Here is a 23,469-nt window from a genome sequence, read left to right as displayed (position 1 = left end):
AGCAGATCAAAGGATATCATATGAGAAGTGAAAAGTAATCCCAAGACCTCTATTCTAACAAGTAACTTACAGTGAACACAATCCTCGCAGTATGTTAGAGACCTTGCTATGCTCATCTTGCTATCCACGGCTCAACAAGACAATGTATCATGGGGAGTATACCGATTGACATGCATTTACGATGAATGCTATTATATGTATATTCGTACGACTTTTCACTTCTTCCTTTGAAATCCTTTTTCCTATCCAAAGTTATAGCTACATTTATATGATAAAATTATCAAATGATTATGAATGATAGATGTTAAATAATGTCCATTCCAATTAAGCTGATTTTGGTTGTCACTTTACTTGATCGCTTAGTTGGCTTGGTAAAGACCCCAAGCGATGATGACATCGTTCAAGAGTGAAAGGTTGTATGGGGTGACGTAAGGGTTAGAGTCGGTAAGAGCAATGAAGGCTGTACCGTTAACAATTCCATCGTCGGTCTAATTAAATTCACAAATGGTCAGCACAACGACATGTCGAAGTATGAATGAGGGGAGACCCACGTTGTTGAAGACAACTCCTCCAGGTTGGAAAGTGTACCCGGTGTAGTTACCAGTCTGGTTAAATTCGGTGTAGGTAGCGTTAAGTTGGTTGATCCAAGCGACATATTTGGGTTTGGTTGGATCAGTGACGTTTCCTCCTACAGTGGTGTTGTATAATCCATCGTAAGATACGTTTCCTTTAGGTGCGTCCCAGGTAAGTTCGACTCTTCTTCCTGGTTCGGTGAGCGAAGTCCTGTTGTGGGAGATAGCAGCATTGTATCCGTCCACGAGGAGGTTGGCATCGTTGGTTACGTTCAAGTTGGGGAAGATGGGCCATTCGATTCTTGGGTTTTCAGCTGGACAGGAGACGATGTAGTTTTGGAGTAATGACCACGACATAGCTTGGGAGATACCGGTCTCGAAGTAGACGGGCATAGGGAAAGCACCGGCAAGTTGTCGGAAAGCCATTTGTTGTCTGGCTTCGGTGGAGATGGATTGAAGGAGTAGTTGAGCAGATGGTCGAGAGTCAAGGTGAGGAAGGAATCCGTATACACCTGATTCACCCCTATAACAAATCGTCAGCCAAGCTGTTCACAGTAGCGGCGGGAAAGATGGATACTCACCATCGGGTCAATCGCTGACAGAAGTTAACAAAGTCCCGCACAGTGTAAAAGTCGTAGGCGTAGGTACATTGCTTGGCTGGGGTTCGGCCGTAAGCGGAGAGGATGTTGGTAAGGAGGGTAACATGGCCAACTTCCTGTAAAGCCATCAAAAGATCAGTACCAAGACCGATTATCATAATCCATGCGGTTGTGTGAACTTACTTGATTAGCCATGAATTGGATCAAAGAGATCTCTTCCTCGTTGATACCAGCAGCAGCGAAATCCTCGACTGAGAAAGTTCGGACACCGTAGTTGAACAAGTCAAGTTCGATCCATTCTTGGTTCAAAGCCAAGTTGAGAGATTGGAAATCGACTAAATGATACCATCGAGATATGTCAGATATGTCAAGGAGTGGCAATGATAGTCTACTTTCTACTCACAATCAGTCATGGTATGATACTCTGGAGCGGTATCATTAGCTCTGACACCTACACCTCCAGCTGGGACTGGGGCAGGAGCAGCGTTGGCAAGGACAGCTGCGAAGAGAGCAGTAATGGCGGATTTGGTGAATCTCATCTTGACTTGACTTCTTTTGGGTCAACCTGATTGAGCTGGATGAAGAAAAAAAGAGGAAAGAAGAGAAATTTCCTTTGTATGGATGTTATATATATATATACGAAGACTGTCCTGTAAATGGGTATTACTGTATTTTCGATTCTCATCCGATCGTAGTAAACGTCGTCTTTGGTCATTTCTCCTAAAATACTTCGATTCCAGTCAAAAAATATCAGAACATTAAATGAGCGTCATAGGTTTCTAAGCTAGGTCCTTTCGGCCTAAGCCCCGTTCTCTGAACGATTCGTCGAGTAGTGGAGGTGTAAAACCCAGAGGTACGTAATTAACCATTGTAATGGTTATGATGATTGTCGGATGTTATTTCGTATCTAACTTTAGTAGCTTGAAGACTAAGGTCATTGGCCGGACGGTTAGTAGCAGTAGTGTTACTTACTATACTTGGACTACGCAAATGAAGTCATCGATTAGGTATGAAGCTAGAAGAAGAACGTATCTTGGGAATCAACCGATTTGGAAGTGTGACACGGGATATCTATCGTTGGTAAGGCACCTCGTAATCCTCATGGAAAGATAGAGGATATCTACGGGATGATTACCCACGACAAGCTCTAGAATTTGTTACAGCCAAAGAAAAGGGTCATAGATTAAGATATGATTCTACGCCTTCCCGGATTTCTCGTGTTTCCACGATTGAATTCGCATATAGGCTAGTGGTTTATGACGTCGAGAATGAGGGAAAGTGTACGATGTACGATGTGAACCAGATCGCTGGAATCTCAAGATCGACAAAAGAGGAACAAAGTGGAGGCCACGAGTTGAATCCTCTAATCTGCAGGGAAGCAATAAAGCCACACGGCAAGTCTTGTCTTAGGTGCCACACTGTCGTTTGCCTCCGTATAACGCCGTGATCCTTTGGTACCTTTGTCACTTGATTCCCGGAACATCGGAACAATTATTACCGAAAGCGACGTCGAGATGGATGCATGAGCCAATCAGGATTAAGGTAGGGATGAGGTAACCCAATGATCGCAAGTGCTCACTGTGAGGAATCAACCGAAAAGGAATGTTACAGTGGGTTTATCCCTATTTGCCACTCCTGCTCTTATACCAGAACCAGAGGAGAGAGGAAAAAACAAAAACACCCCATGTACAAAGGTCCCACGCCCCATCAACGTCACTCTTGTACTCATCTCATACTCAGTTATTCCTGTTCCGTATCCCTTTGACCTAGAGCCGAGCCAAGCTGATAAGGTATAACAAGGTGAGTGCAAAGCAAAAGCACAAGCTCAGACAGTGCACATCATCGCAACACATCATATCCCTCCCCTCCTTCCTTTTGCACCGTACTCTCTCTCTGTTTTCGCTTTTAATTTGGTGATTCAGTTTCTTTATTTTAAGCTATTTTATTTGGTTATCTCTCCCCTTTTTTCCCTTAGTACTTTAATCCCTTCTAGATCCTCCCATTTACCTACTGGGTCCTGATTCTGAGTTGGGGTTTAACCTGACTTTGACTACGAAGCCTTTGATATTCTTCTCTTCGACTTCTCCCCTCTTTCCGTCTTCCTCTTGATCGTCACCACCACCACGCATCACTCCACCACACCACCCATTCATTCATCTCGTGTCTCGTTTCACACTCTGTTTATACTTCCCGCGTCCAGACCTTTGATTCTTCGATCTTGACCTTAACTCTTTTAGCCCTTTCACATCCCTCATCCACGTTTTCTTATTAAAAAATCTCGTTTCGACATCCTCCTTCGTTTCCCCCTTTGGTCTAGCCTTGGCCTAACTAAGCCTTTGGTTCAGCTTCGTGCGCCGATTCCCATTCCCATACCCATTCCGATCAGATACTAAAAGATCTTCAAACACCGCTCAGCCATCACACTTGGACTCTGGTACCGATCTTACGCTTTACTGCGATTACTTCATCTGTCGTACCTCTTGGACTCAATATTCCCGACTTTTCTTGCCGGTAGGGAGGAGCAAGAATAGATCACATATTCTCAATTCAAATCAAGTTCAGGTGAGTAGCCCTTGTAGTTCGTTTCCACGCCTTCTTTCGTTGCATGGAAGACGCAGCCAGTTTCACCCTTGCTTCACCTTTGATTTCCCTTCTTCGGCTGTGTGAGAGCCCTTGCCGTCATCGTTTCACCATACCTCGTGCTGCGATCTTATCAGTATCATCCACACGTCCATCACTTGACGCACGTATACTCCCTTTGCCTTTCCCCCGCCCTGTCGATCTACTCCCATCCCTTCCGTCCCCTGAGCCAGAAAACAATCTCAGATCGACTTACTCATCCTTTTATCCCACACTACTTACTGCCAGGTGGACTGGAGATAAACAATCATATCTTATCTCGGTGTGTTACGTCGTCATGTTATCAATTTCCTTTGATCTTCATGGTACCATGTCCTTCATATGAAATCGAGTTGTGTCGTGGGGGCTACTCGATGTGCGGTCGTTCGGCGCTATGTCAATCTCTTTACTCAACCACGATGTTCTTGATGGGACGATGTACATATCACTCACCTCTCGATAGAATGTCTGCTGATACTGATGTTCTCTTCAACTGCTCATCCTCCTCAACGATGACTTGCATCGATCACCGATGTCGCTCTCGCTCTTATCCTTCTCAACTTTCATCACCTCACCTCCCCAACTCTCCAGGCTGTAAATGCAGAGTTCAACGGCGTCTTACTCAAACAACTCCCACAACTGGGCACCAGTGAGTGATTGTCTTGTCTCCTCCCTTTCCTTTCAGTGATCTCTTGTCGGACAGGAATATTGCGTATCAAGAAGGCGTTGCTGACTCTATCACTGTCTGTTCTTGTCTCATCTCGTTCTTTTCGTATCGTCTTGCTTCCTCATACCCACGCTGTTCCACCCGCTCTCTCCGTTGTGTATATTGCTTCGATCAACCAGTCAAATCAGCCCAACATGTATGCAGGTGCTCACCAAAGAAGCAGCTCGAATCCCCGCTCTTATGTAGCGCCAGATGCCAGCTCGCTGAGTGGACGAAGGGACGATCCAGCCGCTCAAGGAATGTACGGCAATGATAGCGGGTACAGTGCATACCAACATGCTGGGTATGGCGGAGTGAGTAATGTTGGTGGTTACGGAGGGTACAGTAGTGGCATGAAGTAAGTATTTACGACTGGCATAGGGGGATTGATCGTTAATCTATGCTTATAATTGTGTAGTCTTGGTGGTTATGCCGGCGCATCGTCTTCACCTTCAGCTCCTTCCGGTTCTCGTCGCACTTCAGGACCCAAGCTTTCCACTCCACCTCAAGTATCAGCATCGGCTGCCGACCCTTCCCCATCTTCACGGTACTACCCAACGGCGCAAGGCCAGCAAACAGCAGATGCCTCAGGTCACCATCAGTCACCTTACCAACCCTCCTCCGCGCCACCACAGGTGCTGAGTCACCATCACTCCAGCATAAGTGGTCAACCTCAGACAGCTCATCCTTATGCCAATCAATACCAGCATTATTACGATCAACAAGGTCAGCATCAACAAAGCTCGAACCAATGGGCGAATTACCCATCCACTTCCTCTCATTCCTACGCGTCTGCTGCTCCACGCAGCAACGCAGGTCAGTCGAACACCACTCCGACCTTACCACAAAGTGCGACTCTAGGTGATAACCATCATCGGTCTTCTGCTGCTGCAGGATCGTATGAGTACCCTTCTACAACCTCTTCATATCAGTCTTGGCCAACCCATGAACAACCCCGAAGTACTTCCGGACAACAACAGCAGGCATGGCAACAGCAACCCACATCTTCACGTCAGCCTCAAACTCAAACAGCCTCTTCGTCGTCCTTGCAACAAGGTGCTTGGCAAGGCTATGGGGGTCATGCGCCGATGTCTCAAACGATGCCACCTCATCATATGGCTTCAGGTCAATACGGATGGCAACCGCAATGGAATGGTCAGCAATATGTCTATCCTCCGGCACCTGCTCATACGCAAAACACCCATGCTCATCAGTCAGCTCAACCCTTACCAGGAGCCGGACCTGCATCTGCAACAGGGCCTCTCTACCCAACGGGTAAGAAACCCAAGAAGGAGAAGAAAGAGAAACCACCCAAACCTGAAAAACCTGAGAAGGCACCGAAACTACCCAAGCCTCCCAAGCGTTCAAAAGAGGATCTAGCTGCTGATTATCAAGGACTCGGTAAAAGAGCTATAGAGTCGAGCACCGAAGAGGAAGTTGAGGGCAAAAAGGATGGTAGGAAGAAGAAGGGTAAGAAGGATGGCGAAAAGGAGAAAGAGAAGTTGCCTCGAGCCCATCCCAAATCACATCTTCATCCACCTCGACAAGCTCAATCAGCCTGGCAGCTATTCTTCACCGACGAACTCAATAAGGCCAAAGCTGCCGCTTCGCAAGGTAACTCACCTGGCGGAACACCTCACCATGTTAAACTGAACGTAGCTCAGATCGCCAAAGACGCTGGTGTCGCTTACGCTTCCCTCGGTGATGAACAGAAGAAGTATTACGCTCAAAAGGTGCAGGAGAGTAAAGAACAGTACCTCAAGGAGCTCGCCGCATGGCAAGCTACCCTTACTCCCGAAGATATCAAAGCTGAAAATGCTTTCCGAGCTCAACAACGTAAAGAAGGTAAATCGAGGAAAGGTAATCTCAAGGATCCCAACGCTCCCAAGAAACCCCTCTCGGCCTATTTCTTGTTCCTCAAAGGCATTAGAGAGAATGACGATATCAGGGCGAAAGTTTGGGGGGAAGAGTCGGAGACCACCAAGCAGAGTGTATTGGCTGCTGAAAAGTGGAGGAGTTTGACGGATGACGAGAAGAAGGTGAGTGTGGCAGACACTGGTAACAAAGTACACAAGCACGAGCTGATAATTGATATGTGCTCAGCCCTACTTGCAACAAGCTGAACATGATAAGCAAGAGTACGAAGCCGCTCGTAAGATATATGAAGAGGAAGCGGCTGCCCGAGCGCGTGGGGAAGATGTACCTCTTCGACCACCCGTCATACCTGAATCGTCCACTCATCCCGCTCCAGCCCCAATCTCCCTTCTTAAAGATGATACCAAACCTTACCAATCTGGCGAACACAGCTCATCGGATCCTGTGAAACCCTCTTCTCCTGCTGGCGACCATCCACCTTCTTCGGAACCGAATTTTGCTGGGTTCGAAAATCCTGATAACAACGAGTCGAACGAGAATACCCCTGCTCAGAACGCTTCGGGTGATTTCGAAATGGACGAATTCAAGGGCTTCACCGATCCTCTCCAGGATATGGATCTGACCGGACTCGAAGGGATAACAGCTGGCGGCGACGGGAATGAACCTCAGTGGGACGAATTGCAGAAGCTGATGGGTACCACGGACGATGGGTATGATAATTCATCAGAAGAGAAACCCAAGAACGAGACCCTCGAGAACCCCAACATCTCAATTGCTCCTACAGTCGCCGAGGCACAAGCTGCTTCCATCGAGAACCGACAATTTGCCGGCATCAAGTCTGAAGCGGAGGTTCAGAATCTTGCTACTCAGGCTGAAGGCGTATCGGTGGTTCCTCAAACTCTTCCTCAAGTGAATCAAGAAGGGTCTGGAGTACCTACAGAAGAAGTGAACGAACTGCCACCTGCTGGTGTACCTGTTGCTGATGATGTGGCTCTGCCTACGGGAGTACCCACAACGACTAGTGAGGTACAACCTGCTGCAGAAGGTTTGTCGGCAGGTCTTGTGGTAGATGGAGTGTAATATATAGTATAGTATAAGTTGATCTATAATAGGAATATCTTTGGGTTTGAGTAATAACATCTATCAATTAGTAATTTGTCTTTGTCTTTTCGTCAGATAAGTAGTATTAGTAATATAATTCGATTTCTTCCCTGATTCGTTTTTGGGTCTCTGTGTTTGTCTATGTTTTAACAAATACATATATGTTTCAAGTAGAAAAGTGATAAACAAGAGGGATAGAATGAGGAAGATAGGTAGATAAATAAAATATAAAGTATAGTCGGAAAGATTCAATAGTAAGATACACACATGTATCAGAAGATCCATGTACTCGTTGCATCTCATTACATGCCTCTGTTATGCGAAGGTCATCCGACCTTATGATGAGACTGCATGATCAGTATGACTTTCAATAGCTCCCAACTGTGAATTCACTCTGATCTGATCTGGGGGCACTTCGGGGTACAGCTTCGGACCGTACCAGCCGACATATCGGGATTGTGGTAGGAAGATCACTCGGCAGAAATTAAGTTTGTTTCGCACTTCGGATTTGACCGTTGAGCTCCTCATTTGGTATGGAACACCAACAAAGAAAAACTTCGTTCAGGTTTCTTGGCGTATATTTTTGGGTATATCGTGCAATGGTCCAGTATTAGCTGAAGCGTGTAGGGGTAGAGGATCAGACGTGATGTGAGGTGATATTCATTCGAGTCACGTTCATCCTCACCACTAGTGTGGTTCTTTCTTATACCAGCGACTATTATTCGCATTCACAATCCACATCCAACTTCGATTGAGCACCACCACTACCAATAATCACTCCAATAAGATTTGAGCTGATCGCAAATAGTTTTCCGGTCATATGATCATTTACAAAATCGTTGAATTCTAGACTATTTGACCCTCATCCCTCCATTCAGGTGTTCTCATTTCGCGATATATAGTGTAAGGTTGGCCTCAAATGGACTCCACCCAGCTTAATTCTATCACACAGCATATAGAGCAATCAATACCTTCACCTCAACATACCACACATACATGATGCCTTCCACTCAATCTGATAACGCACCCATCGATGCAACAGAAGACCAAACACCCAACGAGGACCAGCAATCTCAGACTGTAGACAGACCAATGACAATCGTATCCTCCAGTGCTACCTTATGTGGTCTTGCGGATAATGACAACGACGGTGATACCAGTGCCGACAAAGCCAAATCGACCGATGTCGAAGTTCCTTCTTCCATACCTGAACATCCCACCTCGAACTCACCTCATCCCCAGCAACCAATCACTGGACGTAACAGAAGTTCTACATTAACTCATACGCATCGACACGATACCGAATCAGGTCGACATCGAAGTCATACAGTCACGCATACGCCCAATCGGAAATTCTCTTTGAGGCGGTCCAATACGATAGACGATGGACCTGCACCTCCCATCCCTGCTCCTGGAGATGTCATTGCCGTGTTGGATCCAGCATCTGTAGGAGGAGGTGGACCATTGAAAAGGATCGAGACGGCCCGAAGTGAGAGGTACGAGCGGGAAGCTAAAGAACGAGCAGAAAGACAGGCAATGGGTCTACCACCTGATGGGACGGGTATACTAAAGAAATTCAGATCGTTTTCCACTGGTTCAGCAAGATCAAGAAGAAGACCTACTTTCTCTACTCCACTTCCACCACATCCTATTGATGATGAAGAACATGAACATGAACATGAACATGATGAGGATAACCATCATACAAGATACAAGTTGAGGAAACATAAACCTACACTATCACCTACCCATTCGAGGAAATCCAGCGTGGTAGTCACCCCAGGGGCGAGGAGTGATGAAGGCAAAGAAGGTTATTTCGGTGCATCATCTTCATCAGATCATACTCCAAGTGGGGATGAGAAGGATTTAGAAAGACAATCGAGATTCAAAGAGTATGAGGAGCATGTATATCCCGATGGAGGATATGGTTGGGTCGTGTTGGTTGGTTGTGTGATATTAGCTGGATGTACGATGGGGTGAGTACGATTATAAGTCTACGTCTTTGTCGATCTAGAACTAAAGTTAGGCTGATGATGGTGCAATGTGTGTAGATGGAATATGAATTATGGTGTATTCCAAGAAGTACGTTGAAAAGAACTTATATATATATATACTGTCCACAAAAGCTTGATACTGACTTATGTTTCGTTCTACCACCTATCAGTACTACTCGACGAATATCTTCCCGGGACAAAGCACGGCTGTGCTCATTCTTCCTGGATGTTTCAATGGTTTTGTAGGTTAAGCTTCCGTTAATCAAGATCCATCCCGCTGATAGAAATTTGCCAGTTCATGAGCTCTTCGGCTTTCTTGTCCGGTAGGATGGGTGATCGATATGGATTCAAAGTGAGTTTTGCTGTTCTTTGTTTATGAGCCCTGTTTCAACGACTGATGATGATCATAGCGAGTACTATATTCCTCAGCAGGGCTTTTCTGGCTCGGCTTGTTCCTAGCTTCGTGGTCCACTAAATTATGGCAACTTGCTTTGACTCAGGTAGGTGACTTTCCACTTTTGCTACCTTGGAACGTGGACCTACATGGGATGCTAACCGGGGTATTCATCTACTTGTACAGGGAGTGATATCAGGTTTCGGACAGGGATTAGCCATGCCTCTGTTCATGTCCTTGCCATCTCAATGGTTCTACAAGAAGAGAGGATTGGCAAGTGGTATAGCGATCGGAGGTGCAGGTCTCGGTGAGTCCATTACCTTGCGCCCTTACCATTGGCAGCTCTTGGACTGATTCGATATGGCAACATCAGGCGGAGGTACCATAACCCTTGTTGCCAGACAACTTCTGACCACTGTCGGTTATAAGAAAACACTCTTGTGAGTGCCTTGCCCCATATTGTCGATTGGAGACATAGTGATTTTCTGATCGTGCCCAGAATACTATCCTTCGTCGAGCTCTGCTTCATGCTCCTCGCTATTCAGTTTCTACGAACGCGACCTACATCCCCCGAAGCGAGAAGTGGAAAGACAGCCCCGTGGGTAGACAAGGATGTAGTCAAGACTGGTGCTTTCTGGAGTATCATGATCGGTACTGTCGTCGGAACTGTCGGTTATGGGTGAGTAAACAATTCAATCCGGTCTGAATCATTCGTTTTACCTTAGGACCAAGCCTTTGTGCTGATTGTGCTTTGTTTTGCAGGATGCCATTCTCTTTCCTTGCTCAATATGTTCGAGTCAACTATACAATCACCGATCCTATTCTTCTTGCATTGTGAGTGAAGTGATCTGTTCTTATTCCTGGATAATAAATGATCTGACTTTAACACAGACCTACAACGCTTCTAGCATACATGGTATGCGTGGGTCGAGCATTAGTCGGCTTCGTAGCTGATCGAATTGGACCTTTGAATACATATATCCTCGTATTCTTCCTTTCGGGTGTGATTCAACTTTGTCTTTGGTTGACTGCCAAATCGTTTGGAGCGACATTAGCATTCGCGGTGATGTTCGGATTGATCGCACCTGGATTCAGTGGCATATTACCTCAGATCATCGTACAGCTCTTTGGACCTGCCAATCTCGCAACAAACGTTGGACTGATCCTGATCTCTCAAGCGTAAGTTTCAGCAAGCCCTCTGCCCCTGCCCCTTTCCTGTCGAGCTCCGAAGGCTGACTGCGTATCTTAGACCGGGTAACTTTATCAATGGACCGATTGGAGGTGGATTATACGATGCCACTGGAAGAACTACTTTCAAGTATACGATCATTTTCGGCGGGGCGATGCAAATACTAGGTGGTGTACTCGCTTGTTATGGTGAGTCTATCCATCCTGAAATCTCACATCGTCATACTAACAACTGTTTGTTCTTCGTAGCGAGGTACAAGACCAGTAGGAAATTCATTGTAAAGGTCTAAGCACTTTGCATGGGTATATGTACAGTACATTCACTTATGCTACACTTGAGGCTTGAATCTTGATTATAAGCCATTATATAACGTCGCCGGACTTTCGTGTATATATTGCTGTAACTTACGGATAAATACAGTAACGCTATAATGTAAAGTGGACATTCTGTATGCATTTAAAGCTTCACGCCCAATATGCATTTCATCCTCGGAGCCGAGGCTTCCAAAGATTGAAAATCGCTCACAATGTTTGGACTGTGCACTTAGGAATGACCGACGGCCGCCACAAGCTGATAAGATAAGAGGCGTGCAAAGACAAATGACCGAGGTCATAGAACAATCCTTTGATAAATCAATCAACTTTGTCTTGTTTCAGTATGTACCGCTCTTGAGGGATTTTGTTGTATGGAACTTCCTTCAATATGTCTGTGGAGATGTATGTATATGTGTTGGGCACCGAACGGAGGTATCCCCGAAGGAGGGAGGAGGACTATATAAAGGTATAAACGGTGGTAGATCGATTGCATGAGCACGCTTCATCTATCTAGATCATTCAATCTTGAGAATTAGCTTGCTCTTGCTGTCATCAACATTATCGTACAAGTTTTACTTATATTCATAATCACAGTCGAATCAATTGAAGAGTAGTGAAAAGCGAATACAGCATGCCGTTCATCACTCGATTTATCGCTAGTCAATTGAAGACTCTACCTCATCTACCTGATGTCGATCTGGGAGGTAAGGTGTATATCATCACTGGTGCCAACTCAGGTATGTCGTGCTGTACATTCAAGGAAAACTGATTGAAGAGCTGAGCTTATTATTGTGTATCCAGGTATCGGACTTGAAATTGCAAAGCACCTGGTCCAACATCGTGCAAGTAAGATCATCCTCGCTGTGAGGGATACCTCCAAAGGTGAAGTTGCGAAAGTGGAGATCCTCAAACACGCGAAGAAGGATAGACACACCGAAGTTGAGATTTGGAAAGTCGATATGGCTTCTTTCGAAAGTGTTACAGATTTCGCTAAGAGATGCGAAAGTTTGGAAAGGTTGGATGCTGTTGCTTTAAATGCTGGTGTAATTATGAAAGAATTCGAACGTTCTATAGATGGACATGAGATGAGGTGAGTTCAGTCAGGGAGAATCTGATACACTCATCTCATAGAATTCACGAGCTGAATCCAGCTCAAGTATTCAAGTCAATGTCCTTTCACCGGTATACCTGGCTTTACTCCTTGCTCCTATCATCAACAGAAGTTCGACCCTTCCAGGCCAAAAAGGGAAGATCATATTCACAGGAAGCGAGACATCCGAGGTTGCCAAGACCAAGTCCCTCAGTCCATCGAAACCTCTAGCTACTTTAGATGATGAGAAGACTTTCTTAGCTAGTGAGAGGTATTATCAGAGTAAAGTGAGTTGGGTTTATATCTCTTTAATACAGTATATCCCATACATGATTCCATTCGCATCCCTAATGACTTTCTACCTACAGCTCGTTCTTCAATCCCTGATCAAACCATTGATCGTCCAATTTCCCAGTTTGATCATCACCAATGTCGGACCGGGCTTTGTCAATAGTCCGCTCTATAGAGATGGGGGTGCAGCCGCCGTAGCAGCTAGGAGGATTGGTCGTACGCCCGATCAAGGAGCTAGGAACGTCAGTTTCGCTTTGTTGACTTTGAATAAATCGACCGATGTAAGTGTGGTCTCCCTCGACGGGCTTCGCTACTTTGGAAGCTGATGGTAGGTTGATGTTGCATAGTGGTACGTCGATTGTGGAGTTGCAAAATTGCATCAACCATGGTTGGATTCTGCGGATGGGAAGTTGTTCAGTCAGAATTTGTGGAAGGAGGCTTTCAACGAGTTCAGAAGGTTGTCTTCCGATTTATGAATAGAGTAGGATCTTCGTACACAAGACACGTATTGCACAATTAGCCTATATCCCAATAGACGACATACCTTACATGTGAATATACATCTTGAAAGTTCTGTGAATGAGGAACTAGTGACCGTCAAGCTGATTGGGGGGACAAAGTCAAATCGGGTTCCTGCCTGATGCGACCACAAGCCTTATGACCCCAGAGTTTCTGTAAGTAGTCAAAAGAACATTCACACTAAGCATCTGAACACCGGTCATAGTCTTATGCATCAGCAGATTTCGGTGCTCTCAAGTGAGAAGCAGCATTACAATCGATCATCCACCACCTTTCAGCTTCTCCGCCATCTGCTGAGCGGTCATCTGCGATCGCGCCAAAGTATTCTGAGCCAAAGCATTATCAGCTATCTCCCACCCTGGACCTGCTTTTTCATCTTCCTTCTCAGCAGTCTTCTTCGTACTACCCTTTTCACCTAATAACAACTTCTTCATCTTATCACTCTTACTATTACTCTTTTGTTTCTTTCCTTTTCCATCGTCTTCTTGATCATCATCTTTATTTTTATTTTTATTTTTCTTCTTCTCGTCTTTATCTTTCTTCTTATCTTCTAAACCTACAAGAGGCAATCCCCTCTTTTTCAATTCCTTTTTCAACCATTCTTTCTCCGCTTCCCTCTTCTTCTGGAACTTCTTCAATTCCTCTTTCCCCTTCTTCTTATAACCTTCTAACTCCTTTTTACCTTCTTCCTTGATCCGCTTTAAGGTTTTCTCAGGATTCGATTTCTCTTCATTACGCTTACGTATCTCCCTTTCTACCCAACTTGACATTTTCCCACCACCACTACCACTACCGCTACTTGAGGATGCTCGTTTCTCACCCGAGGATTCAGTATCGTACGCTGAGCCCAAAATCTGACCTACCAGCAATATCATGAGAAATACAATCAAGCCTATGACGAGTAAGGAAGGGATAAGTTTCGGTTTGTATTCTGAGTACCAGTCGGGAAAGGTTCTTCGTAAGGCAGAAAGATGTCTGGTCGAAAGGCCCTGAAAACCTTTTGGATATATTAATAGCAACTTATCAGTATCAGCATCATTTAGATCACGTCTTCAAAGGGCGAATGATAAACCTACTGGATCTGATATGTGAATTTCCCGATCTCACTTCCTGCTCGATAAGTAGTGGAACTTTAACTTTTACTTTGGTCCATCTTCTATGCCTCTCATCAAAAACGTATTTCCACCTCCAATGCATCTGACTTTGCACCTGCACCTGTTCCGCTACACTCCCAACACTCTTAGAAGAAGATTGCTTCATGATATCCGTCGTGGTGGTGGTCATACCAGTCCACGATTTGACGTCATTCCAATACCTCATATCCCACTCTCCATTCGCACCTTCTCTGATCCACGCCCAAACAGACCCTCCAGCTTCTGGATATACCCCTAGACAAATGACGATTGTCATCGTAACAGTCACGAAAGCGCCAGTGGTGAATACATCGGAAGTCGTGAATGGTAAATGGGAAGTATCGGGTGGTCGAGCTCCCAGTGAGAATAGTAATAAGGGTATAGCTGGAAGGAGCAATAGAAGCATGAAAGGGCCTGGTAAAATTGATGGAGTAGGTGCATACGGTCCTGGTGTGATAGTCGGTGCTGCGATTGTTGGTATAGCTGGAGGAGCAGGAGGGACGGCATTGTAAAGAATATGAGGTGGTTGAGGTGGATAACCTTGATGAGGTAATTGACCTGGATAATTTTGCATTTTTTTTCAGTTTTCGTTGTTCTTCCAATGGTCTTCGCGGTGTCAAGACGATCTCGTGATGAACACATCTGGCATAGTGCTCAGTAAGCCAAGTATTTTTCCATCAGGTTGGACTTCACCGGATCGCGAACCCCAAGAAAGGACCGTTAAAGGGGGTTAGTATCACAAAGGATGTAAGTATGATCGCACAGATATGAATATATACATTTCTAGATGTGTAATGATAGGACTATGATGGAGATACTCAACAATGACATGTTATGTACAATTGATTGATCGAGATAAATATGAAAAGAAGTAGCGATTATCCGTTAGTTCTACTTGTTAAATGCTTGCCACCTAATGCAGTAACATTCTGTCAATTGACGATCAGACTCTCGCGAGATAAAAGGGTCAACTCACGCCTCATTCAATGTCCCGAAAGCACCGTTGGCTAACATCCTTTGTTCTACTGTGGTATTCTGCGAGTTGAGCTAGATAAGAGCGAGTTTCGACGATTAGCTCAGCTTCTCGAGACGAAACGACCATCAAGAAGGAAGGGTGACAAGACGTTACTCTTGCAATACCTCCCTGAGAAGGGAGTATTCAGATCCATCAAAGTCTAGTTTCGAAATTATCACTCACCTTGTCAGGGTGTAACCTCGCAATCACTTTCATGTATTTGATCTTGACCTGTTTCTCGCTGATCAACTCGTGCATCCCAACCTTCATCCCACTAGTCTTCATGATTTCATCCCATAAAACCAAATCCAAAGAGGCGATTAAAGCTCGGAGATTCGTCTCTTTACCGTTCTTCCAATTGTTCAATTTAGCTTCTATCGAATCTTTCAATGCTAATCGCTGGTCATCTTCCGCTTCTAATGCTTTCGCTGCAGCTCGAAGTTCTGAGACGGCCGCTGATTTATCCACATCTGCCGGTCTAGCAGTAGCCACACCTTGCGTAGCGGTAGTAGGTTTGGGCCTGGATTTGACACCCGTCGAGGAGATACCGCTATTTGATTTTGGTTGAGTCGCTCCATCTCCATCTCCCTCAAGCATTTTTCTCGATCTTCTTGCTCCCTCAGCAGCAAGGTTCTTCGTCGAGCTAGCACTTGCTCCTAAAATGCTTAGATCCATACCTATCAATTTCTCCCAATCTTCCAATGCATTCTTCCACTTCTCACCCATTTCCCACGCTTGCGCTCGTTTCGACAAAGCCTTCACCAGTCCATCGAACAGCTTGACTTCCTTCGCTATGTTAGGAGGAAGAGGACCCTCTTTGGATGGATGATAATTGGGACCTATCAATTCAATCACTGATGAACAATCCTCCACAGCAGGTGACGAATCACCTAACTTCAGTCTTGCTGCTGCTCTATTGTTGTGTAAGGGGACCAAGAATAAGTGTCCTTCTGGTAACTGAGAGATGGCGGTGGTATAAGATGATTCAGCTTCGGCAAATCGCCCCAATTTGAAATGCTCGTTACCCTTTGCCTTGTAACTAGCTGACTTCTCGAGTTGACCTGAAGTTACTGAAACCAATGTCCGAGAAGGTAATGGTTTGGCTGGTACGGGTGCAGGAGCGGGAGTAGGAGGTTTCTTAGGGTGTCTGGCAGGCGATTTGTAGCGGGGTGCTTCATCAGCAAAGAGGAGATCGGCTCGTTCTTTCGATGATTTGTATCCAGATGAAGAACCACTGCTGGGTATCGCAGCCGCAGAAACAGGGTTTCGTGAAGGTCCAGCACCGTTCAATTGTGGTTGTTTCCCTTTCAATCCGTTTTGAGTATGTAACCCTTCGTCCTCATCATCATCATCTCTGAATCCACCCTTTTCTCTTCCACCTGGCTTCTCATTCCAATCCTCGTCGTGTGCTTCAGTCATCCATTTGGGTCTACCATCTTTGATAGGCTTCCTACCTTCTCCACCTGATCCAGCTGCAGCTGCAGCTGCATTAGCTTCCATGACTTTTCTTTGTTCTTCATACACCTTCATCGCCTTCTCTTTACTACTATTCCAGAAACTAGTCGCTTTGTTAAACATATTCGTGCCGATTTCAGAAGCTTGGGCCAAATATTTCTCAGCCTGTTCCTGCGCGCTAGCTTCTTTTTCCTGTTCTCTTTCTTCCGCAGAACGCGCTTTGACCGAATCTCTAGATGGACCTTGACGTCTTCTCCTACGTCTTTCACGCTCTTCTTCCTCACGTCTTTGTCGCTCACGTGTAACGAAATCTTCATCATCTTCTCCGAAAGTATCTTGATCTCGATCATCTAACCTAGAGCTAGACTGGGGATTTTGTCCTCCCAAGAGAATCTCCAAAGCAGCTTGAACATTTAGACCGGTTGAAGTCTTGGCAAGAGCTTGTCGTGCTTGTATGGGTGAAAAGCCCATTTCGACGATCTGACCGACGATGTGGGGTGGAGGCGAGGAGGAGCGCGAAGAGGAGGAATGAGGTTTAGATGGACGTGATGGACCAGGCTGAGATGTATGGGATAATGCGTTAGCTAATGACAGGGCGAGGCATGAGATAGCTCACCTCTGTTTTAGGTGGTTTGGCTGACACGGGTTTACCTAGATCACCTAGGATATCAAATTCGTCGTCGCCCAAAGCATGACCGTTTCCGTTATTCTGAGGTTGAGCCGAAGTTTGAGTTATAGAAGCGGATAATGCATCGAAATCGAATGGATCGATAGGTGGAGCAGGACTCGTACTCTTCTGAGCCTGCATAGGGTTGGATGCACTACTTGATAGGAGATCATCGGATTGATGGTGGCTATCCCAAAACGTGCCGGATGCTGAGGATGATTTCGATGGTCCTGACGACGATGTGGGCGATAAGATATCATTTGAAGAGGTGGGTTGAGCAGGACTTTTCGCTCGTGCGTTGGAGGTGGGGACGGGCGTAGGTTTCAGGAAATCATCAAAATCATCCTTCTGTTGTATGACTGTTTTAGCAGGTGGTTTGATGGTGCTAGAGGAAGACGAGCCTAGATTATCCCAGAAATGACCCTCAGCTTCAAACCTCTTACGGTCTTCTTCATCTTTGCGCTTCTTTTCATCCTCCAGTGCTTTCTGTCTTTCGGCCATACTCATATTCTTATTGACTGCGCTGCTGTAAGAAGATGGCATGGATAAAAGGGACGAAAACGCGTCTGAACCACCTGTACCTGCCCCAGCACCCAGCTGTGGTGTCGAATCCTGAAGGGGTGTCCCACTCCTAGATATGGGTTTACTATTGGTATTACAGGTACCATTGAGACGAGGATTGAGAGGTTGAGAGGGAGTAGAAGAACGCATTGGTGTAGAAGAGTAATAGTTTGGCGTGTTACCTCCAGGACTAGCTGATAATGGTTTGGAAAGCGATAAGAAATCGAAGGAGCTGCTCGAACTTGCTGTGGGGTGAGGAGTGGTCGTTTTTGAGACGGGTTTCGATGGGTCTGACCAGTTGAGATCCACTAGATCGTCCATCTTGACGGGATTGATCCAGGTGACGGGTTCTCAGAGCGGAACTGGTGAATCAAAGAGAGGAGCACAGGGTGGTGTTGAGTTAATATCTAGAGTAGGAGCATCTTTTTGTTGTTGCTGTGTCGCTGTGTCGACATGAGCTTGGGTGGGTCAGCTTGGACCCGTTGGTGGGGGGCGGGCATCTCCGCTGGTTGGTGGCTGGTCACGTGATCATTCAGCCATAAACACAAAAAGTTGATGCTCAACAGACAGGCCATCAGTTCACATTGCCATAGTGGTGGGGTCATATCACCAGTATCCATCACAGGTTCACGCCGACTGCTTGCTCAACAAGTACTCTGTCATACCGGAAAACGGACTGAAAAGCTCTGACAGGTGGGCAACATATCTTGCATTCCGCATCTCGCCATCACGACTTCCCTCACTCGCGCCATCGGCGCCTTCCCTTCACTACTCCGATCGATAATACCAAAATCATTCAGAATGACAATAGAGCCTGTAGCTAGTACCAGCTCATGCCCGCAGCAAGTCGTGGAGGATGGAGAGGTATTACCGAAGTATACGATAAACGATAATAATGTGCCAATCCATCCGAAATTAGGTGGATACGATTTCTATAGATCGATAGGAAGTCCGAAATATGTTGTGGCTCCCATGGTTGATCAGAGTGAATTGGTGAGTATCCACCACTTAACTATTTGTGTTCGAACATCTGGATATAGCAACAAGAAGAGATAATACATGCATTGATGTATGAATGAACCTGAGGTAGAGATCGGTTCTTGGAATTTAGCTGATACTGGTACACCTTGGATTCTCATAGGCATGGCGATTACTTTCGAAAGCACCTTTACCACCTTCCATAGCAGGACGATCTACAACCATAACAACTTCGACGGGCAGGAAACTGACCAGGTATCCAGGTGGAACACACGTTTCTTATACGCCCATGATCCATGCTAAGGTATTTATAGATGCCAAAGGAGAGGGAAATAAAAGGGGGGACGGGCAATTCAACTTGACTTACGAAGAAGAGGGAGGAGAGGGAACGATAGCGGGTATAGAAGGTGGTGATAGACCTGTGATCGCTCAGGTGGGTAGAACCTTATTCCACTTCTTTCTCCATCGAGATCAAAAGTAATATCAGATTCATGCTGACGTACTGTCCATCGCGAATAGTTTTGTGCAAATGATCCGGAAGTCTTACTTGCTGCTGCCCAGAAAATCGAACATCGAGTAGATGCGGTGGACATCAATTTGTGCGTAGACATGAATGATATACAAACATCATCATTCGAGCTGATCTGATCTTGACATTTGGTATTATTAGTGGTTGCCCGCAGGGTATAGCCAAAAGAGGGCATTACGGTTCATTCCTACAGGATGAGTGGGATCTAGTGTACAAATTGAGTAAGTCAAGTTTAAAGCTTCTCATATCTCACTATCTCAATAACCATCATTCCTCACAGTGGAAACTGACGTTTCTGAGGTATCTCTCAGTCAATACATTACATATCAATCTAAAAGTCCCGGTAACCGCCAAATTCCGAATCTTCCCCTCTCTCAGCAAGACACTCGCTTATGCCAAAATGATGGAATCTGCTGGAGCCCAGATACTCACATGTCACGGTAGGACCAGAGATATGAAAGGGCAATTTACAGGATTGGCAGATTGGCAAATGATCAAGAAAGTGAAAGAACACGTCAACGTTCCAGTGTTCGCTAATGGGAATATACTTTATTATGAAGACGTTGAGAGGTGTTTGGAGGTAACGGGATGTGATGGTGTTATGTCTGCTGAGGTGAGTTCGATTTTCTTGTCCCTTTTACAGTATTCACTGTTCACTAAGCGGTCGAAATCACAGGGAGAGATACTAACGATTGAACCTGTAGGGCAACTTATCCAACCCAGCAATATGGCTTCCCCCTTCTCATCCTCACTTCCACCCGTCAATCACAATGTTAGCGCATCGCTATTTAGATATAGTAGAAGCTTTACAATCGCATACATCACGATCAGCTATCAAATCGCACATGTTCAGATTATTGAAACCTGTTTTGGATACCAATGAGGAATTGAGGGTCAAGATCGCTCAGTGTCCTGTTGGTGAGGGGATGGACAAGTTTAGAGAGCTGTTGAAGGAGATTGAAAAGATATTGGAGGTGAGTTGAGTCACATTTCACGCTCGAACAATGACAATGTGGTAGAATGTGGATGATTATGCTCTTACAAAAGAGTTGTCCTTGACCCGAGAACAAATTCAGCATCAATACTGAATAGTAGCTGACCTGCCTTTTTTCTCCGTATCTGCTTCCAATAGCCAGCGATACAAGAAGCAGGTCCATCTTCCCGTCCTCCACCCATAGATCCATCTACAGGATATCGATCCCTACCCATCTTCTGTGCCCAACCTCAAATACGTGCCAAACCTGTCTCTACCGAAATAGGTGGTACGGAAGAGTTCGTCACTCGACCCAGCTCACCTTCGGCGGAATCTCCAGGTAACCCTGTAGCTCCTGCATCTAGTATACCAGGAACGATATTGTTCTCTCGATCAGCAAGACATGATGTGAAGAATACGGATAGATGTATCAACGAAGAATGTACAGGTGTAGCTGCGCTCAGATGTCCTACGAGAGCATGTATAACACATTGTAGGATTGTTAAAGCTGTGGAGAGTGGGTATACAGAGCAGGAAGCTACGAAGGAGGCTTTATCTGGTGGATTGGTAGGGATGGGATGCGAGGCTCATGAAGAGAAGGAAAAGGCTAGGAAGGAAAGGATGGATAGGAAGAGGAAGAATAAATCAGAGGCGAAACAGAGGGCGAAGCAGAGGAAAATTGAGAATGAGCAGAAACCGAAGAAAGGGGCGAATGGAGGCGAAGCAGGAGAAGGAGATTCGTAGGAGCAGGAGCAGGGTACGGGTGATGGACTATATCTGTGAATTATTGGAATAGGGATGGTTGTAGGTTTCGTACTTTTCATTAAACATGTTGTCATTCCTCTTCATTATCATATCATGCATCATTATCTTAAAAATGCAGAATTACGTGTATTATGTAGTCAAAGCGTTCAACCCGTGACCATAATGGCATCTTCATTACTACTATCTAATCCACCTTCCACCTTGTGACACTCTCATTATCATCTCCTTCTGCATCCAACAAAAGCTCCAGACTCCATACCGCAAGGAAAAGAGCTATGTTGATCCATCTCCACCATGTTTGAGATCCTCCATCAAGTACTAAAAGCGGGGAGAGAGTTATCAGCATAATTGTAATATCTGATACAAGGTTGGCGATCGGTACTCACGCAGTAGATGTGTATAAACGGCTATTAAGATAGCTCTTCTATAACTCAACACTACCGTTGTTATTCTCATATTCTATATGATTAACGCACACATGAGCATCAGCTAAATCAGAATGTATCAGTCCTGTCTCGCTCAACTCACAGGTGGCTCTTGACCTAAACTCCTACCATCCCAAAACCCTTCTTTCTGTTCCCCCGACCCATTCCCATCAATTGACAGCCCATCATCCCAGCCCAAACTAGATTTCCTAATGACAGGCACAATCCTAGCTGCCATGTGCAACACCGCTACTCTATATATCAACGATAGTAACAAATGAGGGGGAAGCGTACGAGATACGCTAATGAATGAGGGGAAAGTAGAGTGAAGGGCGTAATTGAATAATGCAGAGATAGAATCAAGTGATTTGGGGATATGCGAAGATGGTTGACGGAGTGAGGAAGTGGGGGAAGGTAACCAGCCTGAGCCGTATGTTCTTGGTCTGTCGAAAAGAGTCAGTTGATTGGATTTTATTCGATGTAGGGAAGAAGATGTACTCACTCCATCGCTCCTTCGACCCCAGATAACCAGGCTGAATACTGTTGAATTTTGTCCAGATCAAGATCAGCTGGGATACATACAAATAAATGGGCAGTTGAGGTAGACCCACCACAACGTATACAAACACCAGACTAGTTTCCAACACGTTTGTCCGTCTCAGAGTAAACCCAATGAGAGATAAAAATAGTACAGAAGTGAGTGCGCAACCCAGAAGGAAAGCAGGGAAAGAATTTTCAGGTGATAGTGGGAAGGCCTATATTCAAAAGTCAATAATCGGCATGTGCCATGTGCGATGAAATCGCAATTCCAAGGTAGAGGTAGCGAGAGAAGACCCACTTTGATTATCCCAGCTAAGCCTGCACAATAAACCAAAGCAGCCAAAATCAACCCAAACAAACTCCTCCATTCGATATTATTCTCATCGTTATTCTCTTCCTCGTCTGCCCAACCTTTACCCACACGACCCACTACCTGAACAACCAATAGTGTACTAATTCCTTCCAGTAGAGTGAATAGCGGACTGACCCACCGTAATATCTGAGCGTAGATGAACGGCAGGACGTTGACTAGGTAGTGTTGAATTGGGGGTAAGATTGTCGTTGATGTTGAAGATGGTGGATTGAGATACCAATACAATGTTAGTAGCACCAAGAATGATGAGATGAATGGTGAAAGGAATGCCAGAAGTGATATAATGGGTGCTAAAGGGGTGTTCTTGAATGCTAGTCGTAAGGTAGAATAGAGGAAATGATGGAGAGTGAACAGTAGGGAAAGTAAGAGGAATGATGGTGGACCTGTTTGTAGAGCGATTGATACGAAATTAGCGATATTCACACTGGTGGTATTGATGCTAGGTAGTCGTCATTGCCGACAGCTTTTTGTTGAGCAAATATAGGATTCAGATTAGCTACTCACCTAATAGATCCAATGTCATGGGTAATGCCAACAACACCTGAGTGAACGTTGCCATCCCCTGCGTGAAGGAGAAGAAAGACGTGATACCCATTTTGCTCGACCTGCTCTTTCTATCTTTTTGATGTTCGATAGGTACGATCGTAGACCCAGGACGCGGGTAGACTGCTCTTCAGCTGGTCTACTTGCCTTTGTGTGGTGGCTTTTGCGGGATAGAGGATGAAGAGTGGAAGAGAAAGTGTTGTTGATTTTGATCTTTCACCCATTTATGACGCGGTTATTCACTTTGTT

At 45.4% G+C, this 23,469-nt stretch overlaps 8 protein-coding genes across 8 annotated transcripts; 4 read left to right on the top strand and 4 right to left on the bottom strand.

The window, feature by feature from the left end:
- Positions 1–359: 359 nt before the first annotated feature.
- V865_004330 (uncharacterized protein) lies at positions 360–1,710 on the bottom strand (the record flags this gene model as incomplete). Its single annotated transcript, XM_066228114.1, has 5 exons — positions 360–488; positions 552–1,095; positions 1,154–1,287; positions 1,355–1,506; positions 1,575–1,710. 5 exons carry the CDS (start codon positions 1,708–1,710, stop codon positions 360–362), a joined length of 1,095 nt encoding a protein of 364 aa, XP_066084211.1.
- A 2,941-nt stretch (positions 1,711–4,651) lies between these two features.
- On the top strand, positions 4,652–7,451 carry V865_004329 (uncharacterized protein; the record flags this gene model as incomplete). The annotated part of the gene is made up of 3 exons (XM_066228113.1): positions 4,652–4,854; positions 4,915–6,535; positions 6,600–7,451. The coding sequence occupies 3 exons, from the start codon at positions 4,652–4,654 to the stop codon at positions 7,449–7,451; spliced, it is 2,676 nt and encodes an 891-aa protein (XP_066084210.1).
- A 1,020-nt stretch (positions 7,452–8,471) lies between these two features.
- Positions 8,472–11,338, top strand: V865_004328 (uncharacterized protein; the record flags this gene model as incomplete). Its single annotated transcript, XM_066228112.1, has 12 exons — positions 8,472–9,448; positions 9,524–9,554; positions 9,637–9,708; positions 9,762–9,818; positions 9,877–9,966; positions 10,047–10,167; positions 10,234–10,300; positions 10,360–10,539; positions 10,623–10,694; positions 10,752–11,039; positions 11,110–11,237; positions 11,298–11,338. The coding sequence occupies 12 exons, from the start codon at positions 8,472–8,474 to the stop codon at positions 11,336–11,338; spliced, it is 2,124 nt and encodes a 707-aa protein (XP_066084209.1).
- A 656-nt stretch (positions 11,339–11,994) lies between these two features.
- On the top strand, positions 11,995–13,220 carry V865_004327 (uncharacterized protein; the record flags this gene model as incomplete). Its single annotated transcript, XM_066228111.1, has 5 exons — positions 11,995–12,100; positions 12,165–12,453; positions 12,515–12,740; positions 12,822–13,025; positions 13,092–13,220. 5 exons carry the CDS (start codon positions 11,995–11,997, stop codon positions 13,218–13,220), a joined length of 954 nt encoding a protein of 317 aa, XP_066084208.1.
- A 303-nt stretch (positions 13,221–13,523) lies between these two features.
- On the bottom strand, positions 13,524–14,970 carry V865_004326 (uncharacterized protein; the record flags this gene model as incomplete). The annotated part of the gene is made up of 2 exons (XM_066228110.1): positions 13,524–14,260; positions 14,340–14,970. The coding sequence occupies 2 exons, from the start codon at positions 14,968–14,970 to the stop codon at positions 13,524–13,526; spliced, it is 1,368 nt and encodes a 455-aa protein (XP_066084207.1).
- Positions 14,971–15,287: 317 nt separating this feature from the next.
- Positions 15,288–18,415, bottom strand: V865_004325 (uncharacterized protein; the record flags this gene model as incomplete). The annotated part of the gene is made up of 4 exons (XM_066228109.1): positions 15,288–15,309; positions 15,373–15,443; positions 15,595–17,424; positions 17,483–18,415. The coding sequence occupies 4 exons, from the start codon at positions 18,413–18,415 to the stop codon at positions 15,288–15,290; spliced, it is 2,856 nt and encodes a 951-aa protein (XP_066084206.1).
- A 480-nt stretch (positions 18,416–18,895) lies between these two features.
- On the top strand, positions 18,896–21,318 carry V865_004324 (uncharacterized protein; the record flags this gene model as incomplete). The annotated part of the gene is made up of 7 exons (XM_066228108.1): positions 18,896–19,087; positions 19,236–19,505; positions 19,592–19,671; positions 19,743–19,822; positions 19,913–20,214; positions 20,306–20,575; positions 20,734–21,318. The coding sequence occupies 7 exons, from the start codon at positions 18,896–18,898 to the stop codon at positions 21,316–21,318; spliced, it is 1,779 nt and encodes a 592-aa protein (XP_066084205.1).
- A 205-nt stretch (positions 21,319–21,523) lies between these two features.
- On the bottom strand, positions 21,524–23,272 carry V865_004323 (uncharacterized protein; the record flags this gene model as incomplete). Its single annotated transcript, XM_066228107.1, has 7 exons — positions 21,524–21,657; positions 21,726–21,798; positions 21,868–22,207; positions 22,267–22,304; positions 22,376–22,519; positions 22,603–23,060; positions 23,182–23,272. The coding sequence occupies 7 exons, from the start codon at positions 23,270–23,272 to the stop codon at positions 21,524–21,526; spliced, it is 1,278 nt and encodes a 425-aa protein (XP_066084204.1).
- Positions 23,273–23,469: the final 197 nt, after the last annotated feature.

This window comes from Kwoniella europaea, chromosome 1 (genome assembly GCF_036810445.1).
Source record: "Kwoniella europaea PYCC6329 chromosome 1, complete sequence".
In the NCBI taxonomy this organism is placed as follows: Eukaryota; Fungi; Basidiomycota; class Tremellomycetes; order Tremellales; family Cryptococcaceae; genus Kwoniella; species Kwoniella europaea.
This window is presented reverse-complemented; position numbering and strand designations above follow the sequence as displayed.